Source organism: Hibiscus syriacus, unplaced genomic scaffold, assembly GCF_006381635.1.
Source record: "Hibiscus syriacus cultivar Baekdansim isolate YM2019G1 unplaced genomic scaffold, ASM638163v2 tig00111640_pilon, whole genome shotgun sequence".
Classification (NCBI taxonomy): domain Eukaryota; kingdom Viridiplantae; phylum Streptophyta; class Magnoliopsida; order Malvales; family Malvaceae; genus Hibiscus; species Hibiscus syriacus.
The window spans coordinates 1,104,237-1,125,190 of record NW_024063142.1 but is presented as its reverse complement, the minus strand read 5'-3'; the positions used below and the strand labels follow the sequence as shown (position 1 = coordinate 1,125,190).

At 33.7% G+C, this 20,954-nt stretch overlaps 4 protein-coding genes and 1 long non-coding RNA gene across 5 annotated transcripts; all 5 read right to left on the bottom strand.

The window, feature by feature from the left end:
• Positions 1 to 276: 276 nt before the first annotated feature.
• Positions 277 to 4,541, bottom strand: LOC120166545 (lycopene epsilon cyclase, chloroplastic-like). Its single transcript, XM_039175794.1, has 11 exons — positions 4,503 to 4,541; positions 4,268 to 4,423; positions 3,240 to 3,379; positions 3,023 to 3,133; positions 2,830 to 2,932; positions 2,527 to 2,670; positions 2,334 to 2,441; positions 1,897 to 1,993; positions 1,691 to 1,819; positions 1,169 to 1,285; positions 277 to 341 (listed from the first exon to the last, which is right to left on the bottom strand). The coding sequence occupies exons 1-11, from the start codon at positions 4,539 to 4,541 to the stop codon at positions 277 to 279; spliced, it is 1,209 nt and encodes a 402-aa protein (XP_039031725.1).
• A 1,891-nt stretch (positions 4,542 to 6,432) lies between these two features.
• LOC120166626 (glycylpeptide N-tetradecanoyltransferase 1-like) lies at positions 6,433 to 8,441 on the bottom strand. The gene is given in 5 exon segments (XM_039175861.1): positions 6,433 to 6,996; positions 6,999 to 7,154; positions 7,157 to 7,504; positions 7,507 to 7,962; positions 8,213 to 8,441. Coding segments are annotated over 4 exon segments (1,296 nt in total). The 5' UTR covers positions 7,940 to 7,962; positions 8,213 to 8,441; the 3' UTR covers positions 6,433 to 6,637.
• A 1,279-nt stretch (positions 8,442 to 9,720) lies between these two features.
• Positions 9,721 to 10,243, bottom strand: LOC120166450. Its single transcript, XR_005519931.1, has 2 exons — positions 9,958 to 10,243; positions 9,721 to 9,880 (listed from the first exon to the last, which is right to left on the bottom strand). It is a non-coding gene; the product is annotated as an uncharacterized LOC120166450 (long non-coding RNA).
• Positions 10,244 to 15,561: 5,318 nt separating this feature from the next.
• On the bottom strand, positions 15,562 to 16,096 carry LOC120166392 (EPIDERMAL PATTERNING FACTOR-like protein 8). Its single transcript, XM_039175643.1, has 2 exons — positions 15,987 to 16,096; positions 15,562 to 15,859 (listed from the first exon to the last, which is right to left on the bottom strand). Exons 1-2 carry the CDS (start codon positions 16,094 to 16,096, stop codon positions 15,601 to 15,603), a joined length of 369 nt encoding a protein of 122 aa, XP_039031574.1. The 3' UTR covers positions 15,562 to 15,600.
• A 1,884-nt stretch (positions 16,097 to 17,980) lies between these two features.
• Positions 17,981 to 20,339, bottom strand: LOC120166391 (IQ domain-containing protein IQM1-like). Its single transcript, XM_039175642.1, has 8 exons — positions 19,699 to 20,339; positions 19,531 to 19,596; positions 19,343 to 19,431; positions 19,152 to 19,239; positions 18,834 to 19,064; positions 18,643 to 18,744; positions 18,098 to 18,548; positions 17,981 to 18,064 (listed from the first exon to the last, which is right to left on the bottom strand). Exons 1-7 carry the CDS (start codon positions 20,296 to 20,298, stop codon positions 18,123 to 18,125), a joined length of 1,602 nt encoding a protein of 533 aa, XP_039031573.1. The 5' UTR covers positions 20,299 to 20,339; the 3' UTR covers positions 17,981 to 18,064; positions 18,098 to 18,122.
• Between the last annotated feature and the right edge of the window lie 615 nt (positions 20,340 to 20,954).

The window sequence follows — 20,954 nt, the reverse complement described above, 5'->3', positions numbered from 1 at the left end:
TCGAAGTGCCTAACCCTTGACCAAAAGAATATTCAATTTCAGTGCAACTTCCAAACCCGGCAGTTGTGTTGAGATGATTGATCATCTGCCACTATTAGTAAAGCCGTCACAGTTGAAACCTTCAAACTGAAATGGCTTATACTTATTGGTCAACATCAAGGATATAGCTTGTAACCCGTAAAAGTTACGGTTCTGCATGTTCTTCGTCATTTCATCCCTACAGGGCCAGCTGACTTTTCCAAACGTTTCATCCATGACACGTCTATAATAAATACATTACATGGAAGGCATTTTGGATCCTGAAATATCTTCCGATGCATTATCTGCAGTTTCTTTCAATCCTGGAAGGCAAGTAATGCAACAGATGCCAAAACCAGAATTTCCATAACCTCTTTTTTCTCCAGAAAGTTAAGTTTTCGTCAAAACCAAGCAACAGTTGGATAGACCAGGTTTAATTTGGGTAAACTGGCAGCAGTTGACCTTTTATGATGAATACATCAATTATCAAACTAGAGATTCCATAACCTCAATAAGCCCATTCCAAAAGGAACAAAAACAAATGAAGACAAGCTTTAATCCAATCTGGGGAATATTCTAACTTTACAAGGTTTTTTAGGCACACGGGGTTACTGGTGAGACACAAGCCTTGGTTTTACCGATATACCAATGAATACTCAATCAACCGAATCAACCCATGTCGACAACCGGGGTTATGGTAATTAAACGGAATCAATCCTGATTGGTTGGTGAGGGAAAAATACAATGCAAATTAAATGCAATTCAGGTATATTTGGTCAATAAATATGTGCATAACATTATATACATTCTTACATTTTGAACAAAAACGTGCATTGTATTTAACTAAGACGATATACATGCAAACGTACCGATAATATACAATGCCTACTTATTTTTCATTGTGGATAAGCTCCTCATAATATTGCTTGAATAGCAACTGAAATACACCCAAATAAGGTTAGAGATACAAAAGGTACCATCTATACTGTAAGATATGTTCTTATCATAGTTGCTCCAGTTGGATCTGACATTAAGAAGAGTAATTTTAATTATGCAACTCAAGCTAGTCGAGCATTATTAAAGGAAACAGTTCTCCTGGTTTTCATGATAAATAAGGATCAAAAGACGGTAAATATTAAGCCATACCAACTTGGCAAATGGAAGAACGTTCGAATGCCTTCAATATCTAGTTGCAATATGAGTGCTAGCCCAAACAGAAAGAATGCTCTCTGGCGTTTCTTTTCTTGTGGCCAAAGAGTATTCCAAGCTGAACCAAATTAGAATAGCACATCATAAGAAAGTGATAGCATGCATTGAGTTCTAAATTGTTAGAGAATTACATAAAGCATCACAGCATACAATGAATATGCAAAGTACCCCAAGGACAATTCAGTAACTTGAAACATACAAGCCAAGCAAGAGACAAACGAGAAATCATAAAGACAACAACAACCAAGGATTATTGTATTACATTTACGAAGGTAGACCCGAGTAATGCATGACACTCTCGGAAAAATCATTGAAATATCTGACATACATATATAAACATATCCATGCGTGCTTGCATATGCAGTATGCCATTTACATGAAAAATTAAATTCTGATAACTGATCGGTTACTAACCCTTAAAACAGTGAAGTTGAGAGGAAAGAGGATAAATCACACAGCGTACCATGCATTGAGATATTCCCATTATTTCTCTCACTGGTAAGCAAACCATTAGAATGACCCTTCTTTAGGATATTTGCAATTACAGAAGCATAATTTGGAGCCTTTGACAATGATCTGACAACCGAATAACCTGTTTAGGTGGGGTTAGATCTGCAATATCAAGTCAAATATTAAAGCACTTGGAACGTAAGACCACTCAATTCTTACCAGTAGCAGGATGCACCATGCTTGCAGCAGCACCGAATGCAAGGATCTTCTGCTCTGTGTTTGGTAAGGAACCACCAACTGGGGTGTAAGACCACTCCTGCATAAGATTGTATCACTTTGGAACTATATTTTGCATCAAAGAAAATGGCACCTTGCTAATAAAATTGGCGATCAACGCATGTTACTTCACAATGCAGTTGGAACATGGAAATGTCGGGAATCAATGAGATAGACTACTAACTGAGAAGTTGAAAGATAGGCATTAATCCCATAAGCCATGATTAAAAGCAGTGGGCTCTGCACTCCTCAATTGCAAATTATGTCCTACCATGACAGAAAGTTGAATCCTGAATTTAATGTGGTGGTGTTTGTGATTAAGACGTTTTCTCTGATTTCCTACTAACAAATTGGGCATCTTAATTAGGCATGCAGGTTACCTCTTCATGAACTTTTAAAATCCGGATTCCCATGGTCTCTAACCTCAACATGAGCTTCTTCTTTAATAAATCAAAAGGTATGGCATCTTTCGAAGCCAGACAAGTTTCCTGCAGATCAACTTTCTGAATCACTTTGCATGTAATCATGGGATACAACATGAACAATAAACAAAATCAATAGCATATTGCAAACCTCAAAGAAAACTCTTGTTGAAGACATGGGCATGGCATAAAGAAATGTTGGACATTGTGCTTCCAAAGATGGAATTTCTTGTTTAGTATAGTCTCTATAATCCATGAAAACCTTCAGGCTGGGATCATAAGGATTGTTCTCCACCTGATATAATAAGGGGAAAAAAGCAACCTGTTAAAAAGTTCAGATTTTTTTTCATCGCCCTCTTAAACAGCAATTTTTTGGTCATGCTGCAGTACGGCAAAAATAACAAAGGCAAAGATATATGATTGTTAACAACTGAAGCTTCCATATCATACATACGTCAACCTCGATGCCATACGCTGTTTGTATGGAGACTCTTGGACCCCCTACCTCATACTGCAACAGTTTACCTGAAGCTGCTCCTGAAGCAACAGTAACAAGCCTAGAATAACACATTAAGGGTTTGAAAGGAGTTGCAAAACTAAAGGTTGAAATTCACAAATGGCAGCACGGGAAACAGAAATTATCCTACCTGCAAGGAACAACACGATTGTGTCCACAAGGTACGAGATTATGACCATCGGTAGCTTCAATAATTGTCTCTACCTTTGAATTAAGATACATTACACCTGACTCGACACACCTAAGCAAAATTAATACAAAATTAAATATTGATGGTATTCAATATGGAAACAAACAACATGGAGAAAAAATAGTCATGAACATCATTGACAAGAAACTGTCACTACCTCCTCAACAACTCCTCATGGAGCAAGTGTCGACTAACACGCCCGTAAGCACGTCCAATCATAATAGGCTTATCATCATCGAGGTATACAATGGTATCACGCCAAACCTGCTCAATACATCTTTCAAGTCCAAGATCTGAAAAATGACATTAGATTAACTATTTAAATTACATGCTTATTTGATTGTGATGAACACCGGGTGTGTAAAAATTATAACTTGCTATGGGAAGAATCAAATCTCCAACCCCAGCATTTTCACAGCACGCCCAAACCAGGCCAAGTCCCTTAATCAGTATTGGATTACATCTTTTTATATATATCACGTTATGAACAATGGTAGAGAAAAATAGGAAATTAACATATATTTTTTAAAAATTAAATTTTATATTTTTATATTTTTAAACTATCTTTAACTTTTATACAATCCTTTATATAATCATCAAATATTTTTTTAATATAGTTAATAATTTTAATTTTATTTAATAATTATGTATAATATAGATATAAATATTATTAATTATGTTGAAAAAACAAAATTATACTTTGTTTATATAAAAATAAATTTAAAATAAATTAATATACTATAATATTTAAAATAATAATAAATTTAATATTTATTAAAATAAATTTAATATTTTAAAATAAATTTAAAAATTAAAAATTAATTTTTATCGAAACTTGAATTCAGATTTTAAATTATATTTATTTTTATATAATCAATTTTTAAGTTTATTTTTTTAACCTAATTAATATATATATATATTAAAATTAATAATTAATAATTATATTAAAAATAATTTAATGAGTATATATAGAAAATTATATAAAAATAAAGATGGTTTGAAAATATAAAAATATAAATTTTACTTCTTTTTTCTTTTTTTTCTCTCTCTACCATTGTTCATAACATTATACAAGAAGATGTAATCCAAAACTGATTGAAAGACTTAGTCCAGCGGTTTGGGTTTGGATGTAATTCAAAAGAGGTTATAGTTGGATGTCTCCAGTATAGTTTACCCAAAAAATACCTTATCCGCTAACTTGGACTGCGTATCCATTTCCTTATTCCGCTGCATTTGAACGAAGAGAAGCTCAGAGCCACCGGCTTTTATGAAATCTTCTTCGTCGGCGAAGTCTTCCTTAACCGCAACGCAACTCTCGCCTCTCGCTCCACTAGCTCTCGCCTTCAAGGAAATGATGGTGACTCGGAAGTGCTGCTTTAGTCCTCAACAGGTTTCTCCTCCACGTGGCACACGTAGGAACCGACATTGCGGTGAGGTTCCGGGCTCCAACACACTCCATTATAATCACCTTCGGAAGTAACAAAAAAATGGAATAAAAAGCATGAAACTGTTTATTTAACTGCAATCAAGTCCAGATTTTGAAACAAAAAATGGCTTCCGTTTCTTTTCATTGTTAATTCTTCTGAAAGTTTTTTCTTTTCTACCATACGTGTTCATTTTGCCATATATAAGGAATCCCAGGGAGGTGGATAGGGGAAGAGCTTGTCTGGTGTCATTCAATTTGCTGAGACATCACTTTCTTCCCACGTGGGAGGTAGGGATTAGCTGATAAATAACCAATTAGTTTAAAGATCAAATATTAATTATCCCTTTGATAAGTCACCAACTTGTCAACATATATTTATGGTTTTAGTTCTTTCTTCATTAGGTGAAACCATAGCCGACATTTGATTGTTACCAAATTAATTGGGTTTCAAAAGTCAACCCGCCCACTTAACAAGGAGCGCATTGTCATGCATATAGTTCAACTTTTGACCATGCGGCAAATGAGAACCAGGGCAGGTTAAGTATAATGGAAAACTGGGTTCATGGTAGGATCAGGGTGCTTGTGTAGGCACCAGCTATAAGCTTTACGCTGTAGAAGGGAGAGTGAAAGGGGAGGGAAATTTTGTGTCTAATTTAAGATTAATGAACGACATATAATAAATGCAATTGAAAATGTTATAAAAATACGTGAACCCGATAAATGTTAAAAAAAAATTAACATTTTAAATTGCGTCCAACTAAAATATTATCCTTTTATAACATTTTCAATTGTATCATTCCCTAACGTCCGTTAACCTTAAATTAGTTTATCATCCCTTAGACACTCCTAAAAGGGCAACCACAAAACAACGTGAAAATATCAAAAACATAAAAGTAATTCCACATCGGTCATTTCGTTTAAAAGTAATTCCACATCGGTCATTTCGTTTAAATTTTAAACGATGGGTATTAAAATGAATAAAAAGTAAAAATTAAATATAACTTTTATAAAATTAAAGTTTATGTATTAAAACGAAACAAAAACGATAATTTAGGTACCAAACATGTAAATTACCCTTTTATTTTACTCTCCCTATGAAGAGCAGCTAAGAAATCATAATTATACACTTGAGGGAAAACATGTACATTAGCATGGAACTTTGTTTTATAGCATAGTGGATCTGATCCAATTAGGATACTCCATAATAGAGATATAGAGTGTGTGAACTTTTAAGAAATAGAATAATGATAAATATACATGTCCATACCAATATAAGAATTATAACACATTATTTTACTGAGACTAATATAAAACGAAACACCTGATATACAATTAAATATAAAGAATTATTCCAGATATATGGGCAAGTAAACTTGGTCTTAAGTTTGAACATGCAAAAATTTCGTTATCCATAAACTACTGAGTCAGGAAAATTCTAACGTACAACAGTCTTAATATATAACTAAGAAAATACGTTACCGATTTTATTATTATTTTTAACAAAACCAATAAAAATTACTTAAAACATTATTATTTCTACATAAAACATTAATGTTTCTAACATTTCTGGTAAATTACACACTAATAACAAAACCGGTAAACAAATAATATTTTAGGTAGTGTTTTATCAAAACCGGTAAAACGCCCAATAATAATAAAATCGGTAGAAATAATAATGTTTTAGGTAATTTTTTATCGGTTTTGTTAAAAAAAATAATAACAAAACCGATAACACATTTTCTTTGCCGTATATTAAGACTCTTAACGTGAGACTTTCCCACTGAATCATCTGAGGCTACAGCAGCATTGTTTAATTGTTTAAAGCAAAGTGAACAAGAAGGCGAAAAAGGAAAAAGCAACGTAAAACTGCAAAACCGTTACGAAAACTAACAAGTAAACCACAACCAAAAGCTCAGCATTATTCATCATGTCCGTTGAACAATGAGCATTGTCAACAGCAATATTGTATCTGCCTAAGCAATTAAAGCTCACAAAGACAATAGAGGTTGCTCTTGCATCCACAGCAAACCGAACCGCCCTGGCTGCAGACGACAGAGGAACAATGAATATGAAGCAATCCAGAACTAATTCGGAACAAAACTGCACAAACAAAGTTGAAGGATGTCAAACTATAAGAGTACAAGACCAAGTTCTGATGGTCTCAAAGCATTTCGTATCCGATAATTATAGAGGTAGTAGTGAAGTTGCCCATCACCAGGTCCAAATTTCAGTTCTTTGAGGAAAGACTCATTATGCATGACATCAAGAGCGTTGAAAACATCAAAATCCTTCTGCTTGGCAACAATAAGGGCATCATTCATCAGCTGAAGCAATGGAGTCTTAGTGGAGACGTTGTAGTAAGAATAGGCAGCTTTCAAAATTGAATAATTTTGGTTGCCGAGAATTGACGAGGGGAGAGTGTAGAAGCTGCAGAAGTCAGTAACGTCATGCGTCTCTGGGCTCTCAACCAAATAACTATCCACGACCCCTCAGTAGGAAGCAGCCAATGCTCCACATCATTCTCATCAAAATCTGGAGAAACAACAAACTGGCTCAAGTAGTTTCTAAGCAACCTGGTAACAGCAGGGACATCACGAAGCTCCATCTTTCTGAACCCGGGGGTGGCTGGATAATCAGGTAACTTTAGAGTTTGATGGTTCGGCTCATTGTCATCCTAGGCCCAAGCCTAGAAAAGCCAACATCAATAAGCTTCTTGGGGTTCAATGACCGATGCCAATACTGGCAAGTAGTAATAGGTGTCGGAAGAACAACTCCGGCAGTATAAGCTGCCTGCCAAATATTCTCCAAATGAACCCTCCTAGTAACCTCCTTAATCATCACAGGTGCAAGTCTTTTTGATCTCAGCTTCTTATGAACACACAGGAAATTGATCTCGGCCATCTTCACAACTTCATCCCGCACCCTTATTCTCGCAGGTATACCAGTAATGAAAGCAACAAGCTTCTTTGAAGCCTTGGCACGAACCCCAATGTGCAGCTCTTATAGTAACCAGGAGGCCGCAATGCCCAACTAAGAAACTCCTTGGAGTAGTTGAACCTAAACATATTCTCATCATCCTCGACATAATTGTTCTTCAAAAGATTATAAACCTCGGTACAAGTGACTTCCGAATCCATATCACAGGTGGTCCATTCATACGGACTTGGAAGGTTATAAGGTTCCTGTTTCACTTCAGACAATGGAGTGGGGGGCTCGATCGGTCCCTCAGGTAAACTCGTGTCCCCAATATCTTTAAATTGTCCAACAGGCTGGGTTTCCCAGAACTTGTGTATCTTGGATACGGTCATGGAATCCTGAATCTTTCGAACAATGGTTTCCAGTGAGTTGTCATCTTTGGGCAAAGGATTAGTCTCCGAATTCTGATCTGGTTTTTGTTTGGGTGACCCAGGAGGTGAATTTTTATCACTCATTTCAGGCAATCAAATAATTTCAGCTACGATTAAACACCCAGAAGATTATTCAGTACCTGAATCAATAGGAAAAAAAGAATTGCATGTCCAAATTGTATACTAAAAATAGAAAAGAAATAAGCACAGAAATAGCAGAACATAACCTAAAACATCTAAATAGCTTCCCGCTACCAAATAAATCTATTGAAACGACATCTAACAAAAATTGCAAACGTGATATAATGGAATACCAGATCTGCAGAACAAGTTGAAAAGTGGATGAGAAAAGCATACCTTACTAGGTTTCGAAGGATAAATATCGAGATGAAAAATATTGACTCAGATGAATCAGATCCTCAAAGCCGAAGCAATCGAAGGACTAGTTTGTGTTTGGTTTAATTTAGGCAAAGGGGAACGTTTAGGGTTTTCTTCAAGACAGCGGCATTGGAGATACCGAAGAAACTCTTTCGGATAGTGAAAGCTGAAAAGGTTATCGTGGAAAAATAGTATTTTCTTTTGTCTTCTTTAATATTAAACCAAGCAACGGCTTTTTCCTTAAACCCAGTCGAGCCCAAAAGGCTCAAACGAATCTTGGACTCTAGGCCCGTTCTAGGGTCCACAAAAATAGCACAGGAGGATTAAAGTAAAACGGAGGTCACTGAATCGAATGAGGATGACATTTTTGTCAGAAATCTTTCCAATATTACAAGGTAGTCATTAATCATCTCAAATGGTCGATACAATTTATCTATACCTTACAAATGATCTTTAAAATTTCGAAATATTACAAAATAATATTAAAACTTATCAAAATTCCTTGCTATTTTAGAGTTATACGGAACCCACTTTCAACCTTTTAGAGACGTTCACTCAAAAACCGAGCATCCTACGAGAAAGAGGAAGCAACTCCCTTACACTACGGTTGAAGATTTGGGATCGGGATATTATGGAGATGGAAGAATGCAGCAGATAGAGAGCTATAACGAACCCAATTCGTCATATGAAAATGGTCTCTGCAGCATTCAAGATCTCAGTTCTTACAGTGGTTCCCACGCTTCAACAGTACAACAAGGGAAGATCCAAAAGCAAAACAAAGGTAAATTATAAATGTCAAGACTTCAGTTCACACCAATTGTCAAGATAATAATGGATACACAATGGTAAATTGGTAATCAAACTATAAATGAAAGCCACCCCATGGAATATACTTCTTGTCCAAAATTATATCAAACTATTGGGGGGGGGGGACTTATAACCACATTTTATCCTCCTTTTGATGAAATATTATGATCCATGGACGAAACTACAGCACCCTCCACCCACCCCCTATATATGTATATGGGGATATATACCTATTTGAACCCCCGATTTTTAATTCCTTTCAACTTTGCCCTCCCCGGGGAACATTTTTATGGTTAATTATACTTCCCCTACCACCATGTTAAAACTTAAATAATTGTTTGATTCTCTGTTTATCCATTTTCATTCAAGTAGGTACAGAAAATATAAATATCATTAATTTAATACAAACAAAAAGATCTGGAAAAAAAAGAGTAACTAAAAAACAGTAACCATAAATCAAAGTGTCAACAAACAAATGTAACTTCACCATCTGAAAACGTTTGACTATAATCCAACTAACTAAACAATAGCGTATCTATACAGTTTACACCAACTTCAATGTGTGCTACGAGCCTGACTCAAATGCATCACTAAGTTATAAATGAATATGTTTAAACAGGAACTTGATTACCACATCTCGGTTTAAAACCTAGCAAGAATGGCAACTACATTTCTATTTCATTGAACATTAAAATGCAACAAACAACAGTTATAAACAAGCACGTAAACAAAAGCGATGGTAATATACAAAATTTAAATACATATTTATAGAAGTGAGTTTTAAGCAAGGACTGCTTACAAGCTTGATGACAACCTCTTCATTTTTCTGAATGTGTGTACCTACGAAGAAGGAAACACAAAATTAAACTCAAATTCAGAAGGGAAAAAAAAGGGGAAAAGGAAAAACTGTAACGAACCCAAATAGATCTCCCCAAAAGAGCCGCTACCGATTTTGCGACCAAGCCGAAACTTATTGCCGACAAGAGGCTCCGTCAATTCAACTTACTAAGCAAAGAAAAAAAAATCAAAACTCCAACTATAACACGAAACCCTAACTTAGAAAACTCCCCAAATAAAAAACGAGGAAAGTATACGGCAACATTAAACACGAAATCAACCACAACGACGATCCTTACACATCAAATTTTCGATCACGAAAAAGAATATCAAAAGGAACTAGGGTTTATATTAGTTTTAACCTAAAAAAACAAAGAATAAAAATCAACAGACCAATAAGAAGAAAACTGGGTTATGTTACGTTAATGATAGTAGAGGAATACGGGAAGGAGTAGCTATGAAATCATAATTCTATGCCTATGGGAAAACAGATATATAAGCATGTTTCTCTCATAGTGGATTTGAGATATAAGCAACGAAACGCAAGAAAGGGTAAAAAAGAAAAGTTTTGAACGACGGAAGATGTGTGCGTTTTGGTATGGCTTTTTCTTTTCTCTATTCTTTTTTAAATGGGTAAACTACAAGATCGGTCACTTTCTCTTAAGTTTTGTATATTTTTTTACTAAATTTAAAAAATATAATATTTTGTCACTTTCATTTTTATTTAATTAAGATGTCATCGTGCTAATCGTCATTAGACCTTTAACAAATTATTGATGTGACACAATGAATATATAAAACTAAAAATTATGAATTACACAAATGGTCACCATGTTTTAGGAAGTTTTCATTTTTCCTAATAAAATTTGTACTTAATTATGATCTAATAGCACTAAATAGAAGTAACGTTACGACATTGGATCAATGCTTCAAAATAAGATGATGCAGACTAGGGGTCTATTTGAAACGACGATAAGTCACCCTTGCTTTAAGGACACCTCATTTGTGTTGATACTAAACAAATATGATCTGTTTGAGGACAAGGTGAATCGAATGGTTTTAAACACTTGTGAGTGGTTCAATGATTTCAGTTCGGTAAGGCGAGTTCATAGTCACCAACTCAACAGGCTTGCTTTATATGGTAACGAAGTTCAAGGATCTGTATGTTTCCTTAACCGGACAAAGTTTTCATGTCGCAAGCTAGGGCAAGAGACCATCGAATAACAATCGATGAAACATTTAAAGATATAATGGGAAGATGAGAAAGATGAAAACTACGTAGGAGGAGGAGAATCGTTCTAAAGTACATACGTTTGTTCTTCATCGTTTGTTATTCTTTCAAATTTTCAATCTCGAATCTTGGTGGAGGTAAAGAAGCTGGAGGAACAACACTGGTAAAATTGACCAGGTAAATTTTATTAGAAAAAATGAAATTTTACTCAATATTAATATTTAAGTAAGTTTATCTTTTTTTAATTTTATATATTCATTGTGTCAAATCAATAATCCATTAAAGGTCTAACGATAATTAACTCTCAGTAATCATATATTAACTAAATAAAATAACAAAATTATTAATATTATTTTTTTTAATTCAATAAGAAAAAATATATAAAATTTTAATAAGAGTGATCAATTCTGTAATTTACCCTTTTTAAATTAATTATGAATGCGAGGGGATATAAAATGGTAGGCCGTGCGTGCTTACAACGCGAGCAAAGGATGCGGAAGTTCCTGAAATAAATAAAAGAAAAGGTAAACTATGCATTTAATAATTAAACAATTATTTTTTATTTATTTTAATATAAACTTTTAATTTTTTTCAAAAATTATATAATTTGTAGTTTTCATTTTATTTTGGGGTCATTTGGTTCAAGAAAATATAGATTGTTTTCATTTTTATTTTCTTAAAAATAGAAAATAAATAAAACACGTTTGGTGGTAAAATTAGAAAATGATTTCTAAAAAATGAAAACAAAAATAAGTGAAATATTAAAACATAAAAAAGATGTTTTTAATATTTTATTAAAAAATTTTTGAAAATATGAAAAATAAAAAAAATACAAAATCTAGAATTTAACTTAACTTACACATTTTCAAATCATTCTAATTTTTTTTTTTTGATTTAATGGTATCTAAAACTCTCAAACTTTTAAAAAAATCAATATGGTCCCTAAATTTTTTTTACATTCAATGTTGTCCTTAAACTATTTTTTAATAACTTATTTTTTAGCATTTTTATATTTAATGTATTAATATCTTAATAATTATTTATATTTTAAATTTAAATGATACCTTAATTTTTTTAAAAATAAAATAATTCCTCAAACTTTTTAAAATGTTAATTAAGCCCTCAAACCTAGTAAAAAAATCAATTAAACTCATTTACCACGTCATTATCCATCGTGTATTGTCACAACATAATGAATTGTCACATCAACAATATAGATTATCATGAACTTTTGAACTGTCATGTAATTGCCTTGACAATTTAATTCAATTGGTCAAAAATTAAATAGATTTTTTTGTGTTATGAAATTTCTTATCAATTTTATTGTTTTTGCATAACTCATGTGTTAAATTTATAATAATATTTTAATTAATTATTTAATAACTATTTATTAATCTATATTTTAAAAAATTAGATACCAAATATATTTCACAATTTTTTATTTTTGAATTTAAGTTTTCATTTATATTAACTAAACATGTTTTCTAATTTTCAGAACACATGAAAATTATTTTAGAAATAAAAACAGAAAATGTTTTCTAGAATCAAAAGGACCAATATCTCATCGTTAAAAATTTAACGTATTAATACCTACACTATCATTTTTTGTCTATTTTAGTACCTAAATTTTCAAAACTTAATGTTAAATTGTAACGGGTACTAAAAGAAACAAAAACTGAAGTTTTAATAATAGGGTACTAAAATGAAACAAAAACAAAATTTTAGGTATAGTTTAAAAATTGAAATTTTAGGTACTAAACATGTAATTTACCCTAAATTAAAGTAGTTTTGCTTCACTATCAGTGTAGGGTCCCCTGTCATGTAACAACTCAATCCGTACCTGACCCGGACGAGTCCGAGATGTCCATTGACTTTTAAAATGATGTTCTTCCAAAATAACCAAATATTTGAACTCATTTTAAGAAATACGATGATATTATTGAATTATGCTTCATTATAAAAATTTAAGGCAAAAACGTATTTATGAACATTATTATACGATATGAACAGTGTCATGAATAGTATGAACAATACCATGAGCAGTGCTACAGTACATCGATGCACTGCTACGGTGACTTTTGTAAACGTTCATAAAACTCGTAAAATTTAACCGTTCATTACTATACATTTACATAAATACGTTTAAAACTTTACAAAACTTGATCAGAGTATAAATACTTAATTTACCAACTTTGTTTACATGCTAACCTATTTTCACATAATAAAACATATTATTTAATCTACTTATGATCTGACCTTCAAGTGGAGTTATGTTATTCTGCTAAGCTTAGCTTTGATCTTCCTGCTTCTCAGTACCTACGTGTAAATCGCTTACACGCTAAGTCATAGACTTAACATATAAATATAATAATAATGCATTTCGTATGAATATGAACATGCAATCTATCCATTCAATCATGTCATATGCAATTCAATATAAAAAATAATAATATGATAACATATAACTATAATAATGCACTTACCTTAGATAACTTTTATAGGCCCATGTACATTTTTGAGAACTCAATGTATTCGAGTACATTGAGGTTGTGCACTATTGCTGTCACCACAGCTCGTATGGGGTCCCACTAGGGGCATATGAATTTTGTCCCGAAGGACCTATGTACTGTATTTTCCCAAAAGGCCACTCTTTAAGAACCATATACATATTCCAATGGATCAAATATGTTTCAAAAGACCCTGTAAATGTTCCAAAGGATATATATATGTCCTGAAGGACTACGTAGAACCCTCGACTCTTGGCATGCCAACTATACCTATAGCTCTCATATTGTATACCATGGGCATTATTCTTATGTTTCATGTGTTCATGTATTCATGTCATTTCTCTTGTGATCAGATAGCTCATATCACTTATCATATCACATGTGCATTTGGATCTTTTCACATATCATTTATCAAATCTATGAACATATATTTTATGCATGTATCATAATAATTATCATGTATGCATGTTCATAACTATTTTACTATGAAAATCAACATAGGAATTAGACTTATCACAAGTCTTATTCCATTATACCATACTTATAATATGCACTCACCTATATCTCTTTGCCTTTTCCTTTATCGATCTTACTTCACTTGTTCTGGAACTTGTTTAGGCTCAATATCTACATAAATATAATTTTCAAGACAATTATAAGAAGCCTAAACCTTATAATTCGATACTAATAACTTGAGCTAATTTAATGAACCCAAAAATTTAGTTTTCCTTTAGGGTGTACCGATGCACTATGGATGCATTGGTACACAAATTAGGTTCGAAATTCCCATGCATTGATACACCTTTAAAATTTATCTTAGTGCATCGGTACACACTCATAGTGCATCGATGCACCAGCACAGAATAGACTATTTCATCCGAAAATTCCACAACTTTTCATTAAATTTCCTCATATAAAACTCCTTTTACACTAAACTCAACTACAATCATTTTAACTAACTTTTATCATTCCAATACCTTATTATCTCCCATATCTCATCCAAATTCTTAAAACTAAGAATCATATCAAATTTTCATGTTATCCAAACTAAATTCTAACACTTATAACTTCTTATTCTCACATATGACAAGTCAAATCCAACTTTCAATTCTTATTATAAGCTCTATTTCAAGATTTCACTTAAGAACTCCAAATCTTTAATCTTTCCTAACTCCTTTATATTGTGATTTTAAGATAACTTAAGCTTTCCTTAAGCTTAGTTATCATCTAATGATCAAAACTCAATCTTAAAATTAATAAATAATTAACTAAACCGAAAACTTACCTTTAATGGAGACCTACGGGGAACAGAAGAAGGAGAAGAAGATAAGCTTCCAGATGCTATTCAACCCCATGCTTATCTCTTAAATAAGAGATAAATATATTTTTTCATGAAAAGACAACCTTACCCTTCATATTTTCATTCCTCATAATTTAATCCAATACCAGAATTTATCACTTTAAAATTCTAAACTTTTCATAAATTATACTTTAATCACTAACTTTTGAACTTTTACGATTGACCATTAACCCATAATTTGGGATGTTACATGTCACGTGACTTTTCTCCGAACGTAATCTGTTGGGAATTTGGTTCAAAGAGGGTTCATTAACAACTAGTGTATGAAACCTCGCCAGATTGTATCGAAATTAATTGGGGAACTTCAATTATCGTATTTCAGCACACATGTGGTTAAGTTTTGTATGACTAATACCGGTTCGAACACACATTATCTCATCCTAGTAAAGCACATCATAATTTCATTAATAAAATCAGCAGTCAATACATTCGATAGATACAAGCGAACTATGCACCTTAATAGTCATGATTCCCACCCCTGGACTACAATATCCGATTGCACAATTCTACATGGGCTCCAGATCATCCATATGTCCGCGTGTGGTGCAACCAAAACCCAACATGGCAAGCTAGTAATGGTGGTTAATAGTTAATGGCATTGAGCCCCAGCAGGCAGCAGCAGCATTTAAGGATCGAACAAAGTGGAGCCACATCTGCATTTCCATCCCTCAGGCTCGTAATTGGTGTACTGAATCCCCAGTTCATCTGTCGTTGCAGGGATTTGGGTCGCAACACAAGGCGCACACCCCCCGCACTTGCGTTGGCAGTTCGGTGGCCTTGACCCCACCACCATTCTACTGCTATATGTCTCTCCACCATTGCTACTTTCAACACCACCCCGTTCAGAGTCGAAGCCAACTCCTGATAACGCTGGAATAGTATCCGTTTGATTCAAAACGAAGAATTGAAAGGGCAAGGTTTCAGGGTTAAATAAAAGGCCAAACGTTAGCAACGAAGATGGTTTCTTTTTTTCTTTTTACGATGGAAATATGACAGCTAAATGACAAACCTTGTTTTTGAGGAACATGATGAGACGCTAAAGAGCTGGTTGATATATGAATCTGGCTTATAATCTGCAAAATAATGGTAATCATGAGAAAACAACACATTCTCTGCTTCATTTTCCTGGGAATCCCTCGAAATGATGAGGCGGTGATGAGAAAGTTTTCAAGAGGACAAACGAAACAACTTGAATAGAGAGGAACAAGGCAGTAACTTATGGCAAAAAACAAGCCACAACCTTAAACGATTCAGAAAAAAAAAACGACAGAAATAATTTAGACAAAGAAGTTATCAAATCTGTCCGTGGTTCTATCACTCCCAGATGTCTAGACGAATAGATCTTGCTTCACAGACAAGTTATGTGGCCTTCTCATAAAACAGATTTGCAGCTAGGCCTACGGAAACTTACTAATTAGCCTTTTCTCCTCTTTTTCTTTTAAAAAAATTAAACAAATATGCAATATCTGACTAATTATAATCGTTTTAATTCTTAAAACCAGAGGTTAATATCCTTAAGGGTGACTTTCGTTCGCGAAATGTAAGATTATTAATGGGAATAAGATTACCGGCGGGAATAAGATTACTGAAAATGTTGTCTTTTGTATTTGGTTTGTTCAACAAGAATATAAGATTACACTGTTTGGTTAAAAGAATAGAGAATTATTAGAATGTATATTTTACCAAATTGTCCTTATTATATATATATTTTTTAACAAATTGAATTCTACTATAATTAATTTATATATTTTTTTTAAAAAAATTAAATTCATAAAATTTATATAATTTTTTTTATAAAATTAAAAAGATAAATATGTTTAATGAAATAATAAAATTTTATTTTAACTCCTAAATTTTATATAAAATTCTAATTATAATTTTTTTTTATAAATCTAAAATTTTATTATTCAACTACAGATGTTAATATCCTCAAGTATACCCATAATTATAATTCTTAAAAATGACAATAGATACAAAAAAAATTAATAAAATTCAGTTTATCAATAAAAATAGTCAATGCTGACCAACGTACTACTTGACTGATGATTCAGCAGGAAAAATAAAAAAGAGAAAGAAGAACGGGGGCATAGCCTGCATGAAACTACAACGATGAAAACAAAACAATGACTTTATTGATGAGAAGTTCACAGTAAAAAGACAAACGGGAGCTGCTCAGAAATGATCGATGGATGATCTTTCTGGTTGATGTGATGGTGGTTTTAGCATCATTTTAGTACTGGTCTCATAGGCTCATACTAGGGTTTTTAATCAAATATTAATCCACACTTTTTGGCTGCTTAATATATATTTCAAATATTTCCCCATTTTTGTTTTGAAATTGAAATTTTAATTTATGATTTGATCAGTGATTTTGATTATACTTTCCTTCCACAATCTCTTGCTATTCTTTTTCTTTTCCTGCAAAAGGTAATTTATGCATGTAAACTGCAGTAGTTTTTTCTGACTACCTACGTAGATTAACTTTTGGGTTAAATTGAAACCTTATATTATGAAATTATAATTTACTATTATTTGGATATGTGAAGAATACTTTCATTCAATTTAAATTTTTAAAAATTTAATAGTGCATGCTATTTTAATTTATTTTTGTATTATAAAATATTTAAACAATATTATAATAACATATAACATGACGTAAAAATATATAAAAAATTTAAATATCAAAATTAGAATAAGATACAATTTTAAAAAATCAAAATATCATTTAATTCTTAACTTTTTATGCGGAAATTATATATCTTTTATATTGTTTATATTAATAACATATTTTTTCATATTTTATGTAATATTAGTTTTGGTTTTTTTTCTCGGTTTGTCATACAAAATAGAAATAGAAATAGAAATAATTATTTTTTATCATCTTTGCATGAATTATTTATTGTACACAAAAAGAAAAATCAATTAAACTGAAGTAAATTCAAAATGATGAATCAAAAAGAAAAAAATAATAATAAAGAATGAAGATTTTTGTGGGTTAAGTTGGTTGCTTCCTCCTTGCATAGATTCTCCAATTCTTCCTTTTGCACAAGCAGTGCTTTAGAGGGGGTGGACAGTAAATCTTTTGAGTCTTTGACCCAAGTCATCATGCAAACAAGTAAAGCCATCTCACTGAGTGAAGTGGCTTAGTTAGCTTGTGGTTATGGGCCTTGGACTAGGCAGTCCCATGCCTGCAATCTTTGGGGAAAGATGGATCCTTGGACTCGGCCTTGGTGAAGGAATTGGACCAAACTTGAATCCAGGAGTAACCCTTGGTGATAGATTAACTTGTTCGAGTGCTTTTGACTGCAGACTAGTGGGGTAGTCGCGCACGCACCCGATGCGGGGTCCAACCCCTGTGGTCCACTTGAATGATAATCTCTTAGCCGGAGTGGCGACTGGTGTTGGCGCCTTGGAACGATTAGTTCTAATCTTTTCATTGCGGTCATGATTGGCTGTTTCCACCCTCCTCATGCTGTCACCTCCATCACCACCATCAACCTTCCTGGTTTCATCAGAACCGACCAAAGGAGCCGGGGGTTGCCCATATGGGTGATCATCATCGATAGCACACCTCTGTTAAATGGAGAAAACATCTCATTTAAGCAAACTTATCCAGGTAAACCCTTTCTTAATATAATCTTAATCCATGGTTAAGAATATTTTTTACCTTAACATTAGTGAGATTCACATGATTTTCCTCAAGGAAGCTTATGAATTCCATGAAATTTTCTTCCGTTGGGAGATAATGACCACTATATGGCCATATAGCCTGAAAAAAAAACGTCGTGAGTCGGTGACAAAACATTAAACCTTAAACGAATACACTACATATGGGATTGCATGAATTTGGCTTTGTACCTCGAGAACTCCATCACGAGCAACCAATCTTCCGGCTGCGGTGGTGGCACCGCCGGCTAGAAAACTCGAATGTTGAAATGTACCCTTTTCCTTTCTACCCACATACAAGGCCCTACTTGTGCTGAGGACAAATATCCATTTGCGCTCTGCTGTTGTATTCACTGGTGACCCACTTTGTTTGAAAACCAGCCTGCCGCTGTCAACTATTACCTCATATCCTTCCCTTTCTTTCTGCAAGTAAAATGATAGTGTAAGCAAACATTAATTATTTCAACTGAAAATTTAATTATAGTAACAAGCCGTCAAATCAACACGTACTGGTCCAAGATATGTGATGCACTGCTGTTGTAGTTTCTTCCTTGGACATTTGTCAAGATTTACTTCTTTCCCATCTCCAACATCCAGCCTATTAAGAAAGAAAATTACACGAAAATCATCAGACAAAGTGTTATGATTATTATTCATGAATAGCTAAAGGGAAAAAAAACTCCGAGGCTAGTAATACTCACCAGTAGAAGAAAGGTTGAGAGCTTTCACTTGAGAACCAAACGTCGTAATATAGGTGTAAGTTATGCCCATATCGATGTCTCGGATCAATCTGCAACAACACATGACACGGTTAGGTCATATATGTCCAGATGAACTGAATATCGAACCAGAGAAGTTGGTGAAAAGTAAATGTTTGCAAACAACTTACAGCTTCAAGCCAGTGTTGAAGGGCTAATTTCTGGGCCTTTTCATCCTTGGACAAACCCTTTCCCACCTGCAAATAGCAAGGAAGAAATATCATTAGTATTGATTAAAGAAATTTAAGAACATACGACATTTGGATTACTATGTTAATTTTTTTTAAAAAAAGGAGTACCTTTGCCGCTCTTGTTTTGGCTCTTGCCCACCGTGAAACGGCAGATTCAGGTTTTTCAACATCGAAGAACGAAACAGAACTTTGTTTGAGCTCTGCAAGGTCTAATACCTTCCACCATAACTCCTCGACCACCACGGCACAATCGGCAAGGTTTCTTCGAGTCCGGTAGCTCTTGTAAACCTTTTGAAGCTTAACAGCAGCCGCGTCGAGCTCACTAGCGGGTCTCGGTGAAAACAAAATCGTCGGTTCCGGCAGTGAAAGCGTGGGCATTGGCTTATGCAACAACCCATTCGAAGCACTAGAACCCGATGGCTTCCTTTTGTCTTGAACCAGATTCTTGAATGAAAAAGTTTTCTCAAGCACTATATTTCTCTCATCAGATTTGCTAGTTTTCAATGTTAATGGAGTTTTCCTTTGAATCTTGTCCGACCCAGAAACCGAGTTGGTTGTGGTCTCCGAATCTGTTCTCTTGAAGCTGTTTACCCTCAAGGTCACCTCCCCATCTTTAGAACTGAGACTAACATTGTAAGCCAAATCGAAAAACCTGTGACTTAGAATTTGTTGCCAGGCAGAGAGAAGCAAGGAAAGCGACAATCCCATAAGCCTTCAATTAGAATTATTACAAGACAACAACCCTGTGCCTGCACATGATTTGGGAAATCAGTTAAAACCAAACCAATAACTGAAGATGAACAAACAAATAGAATCGAACATCGTCTACCTCAATTCCGAATAAATGTGCTCTGTTCCCCTTTGTGATGAATTGACGATCAAAAGTATGTTACCCAGGGTCTGACTGCGTTCTCTATATATACGAAAAAGAAAACCGGAGTCTAACTAAACCTTCAAACACGTACCAAAAAATAAACCACGAAAGTCTCGTGGTTTGATGAATTCAAAGTTTTGGAATATTGGAATTATTAATGGAAAATTAGTAAAGGGTAAATTGAAAGGTCATTCGCTTTCCTTCCTGGAACGTGAGAGATGGAAAAACGAATTTCCAGATGGTTATACAGAGAGAGGAGATTGGTCAATGAAAGTAAGCTTATTATAAAGAAGGAAAGTTTCCATGAAAATACATGAAAGCGGGTTTTAAGTTTTCATGGAAAATCTGCAGTCACGCTGCTGGGATTTTTGTTAAACAATAACAGTCAACGAGTGTCTGGTCATACACGCGCCTTCCTCTTCGGATTCTGCTTTCAAACATTTTTAGTCTGATATGATATCAGCTCTGTTATTGTTGTTGTTTGTCCACT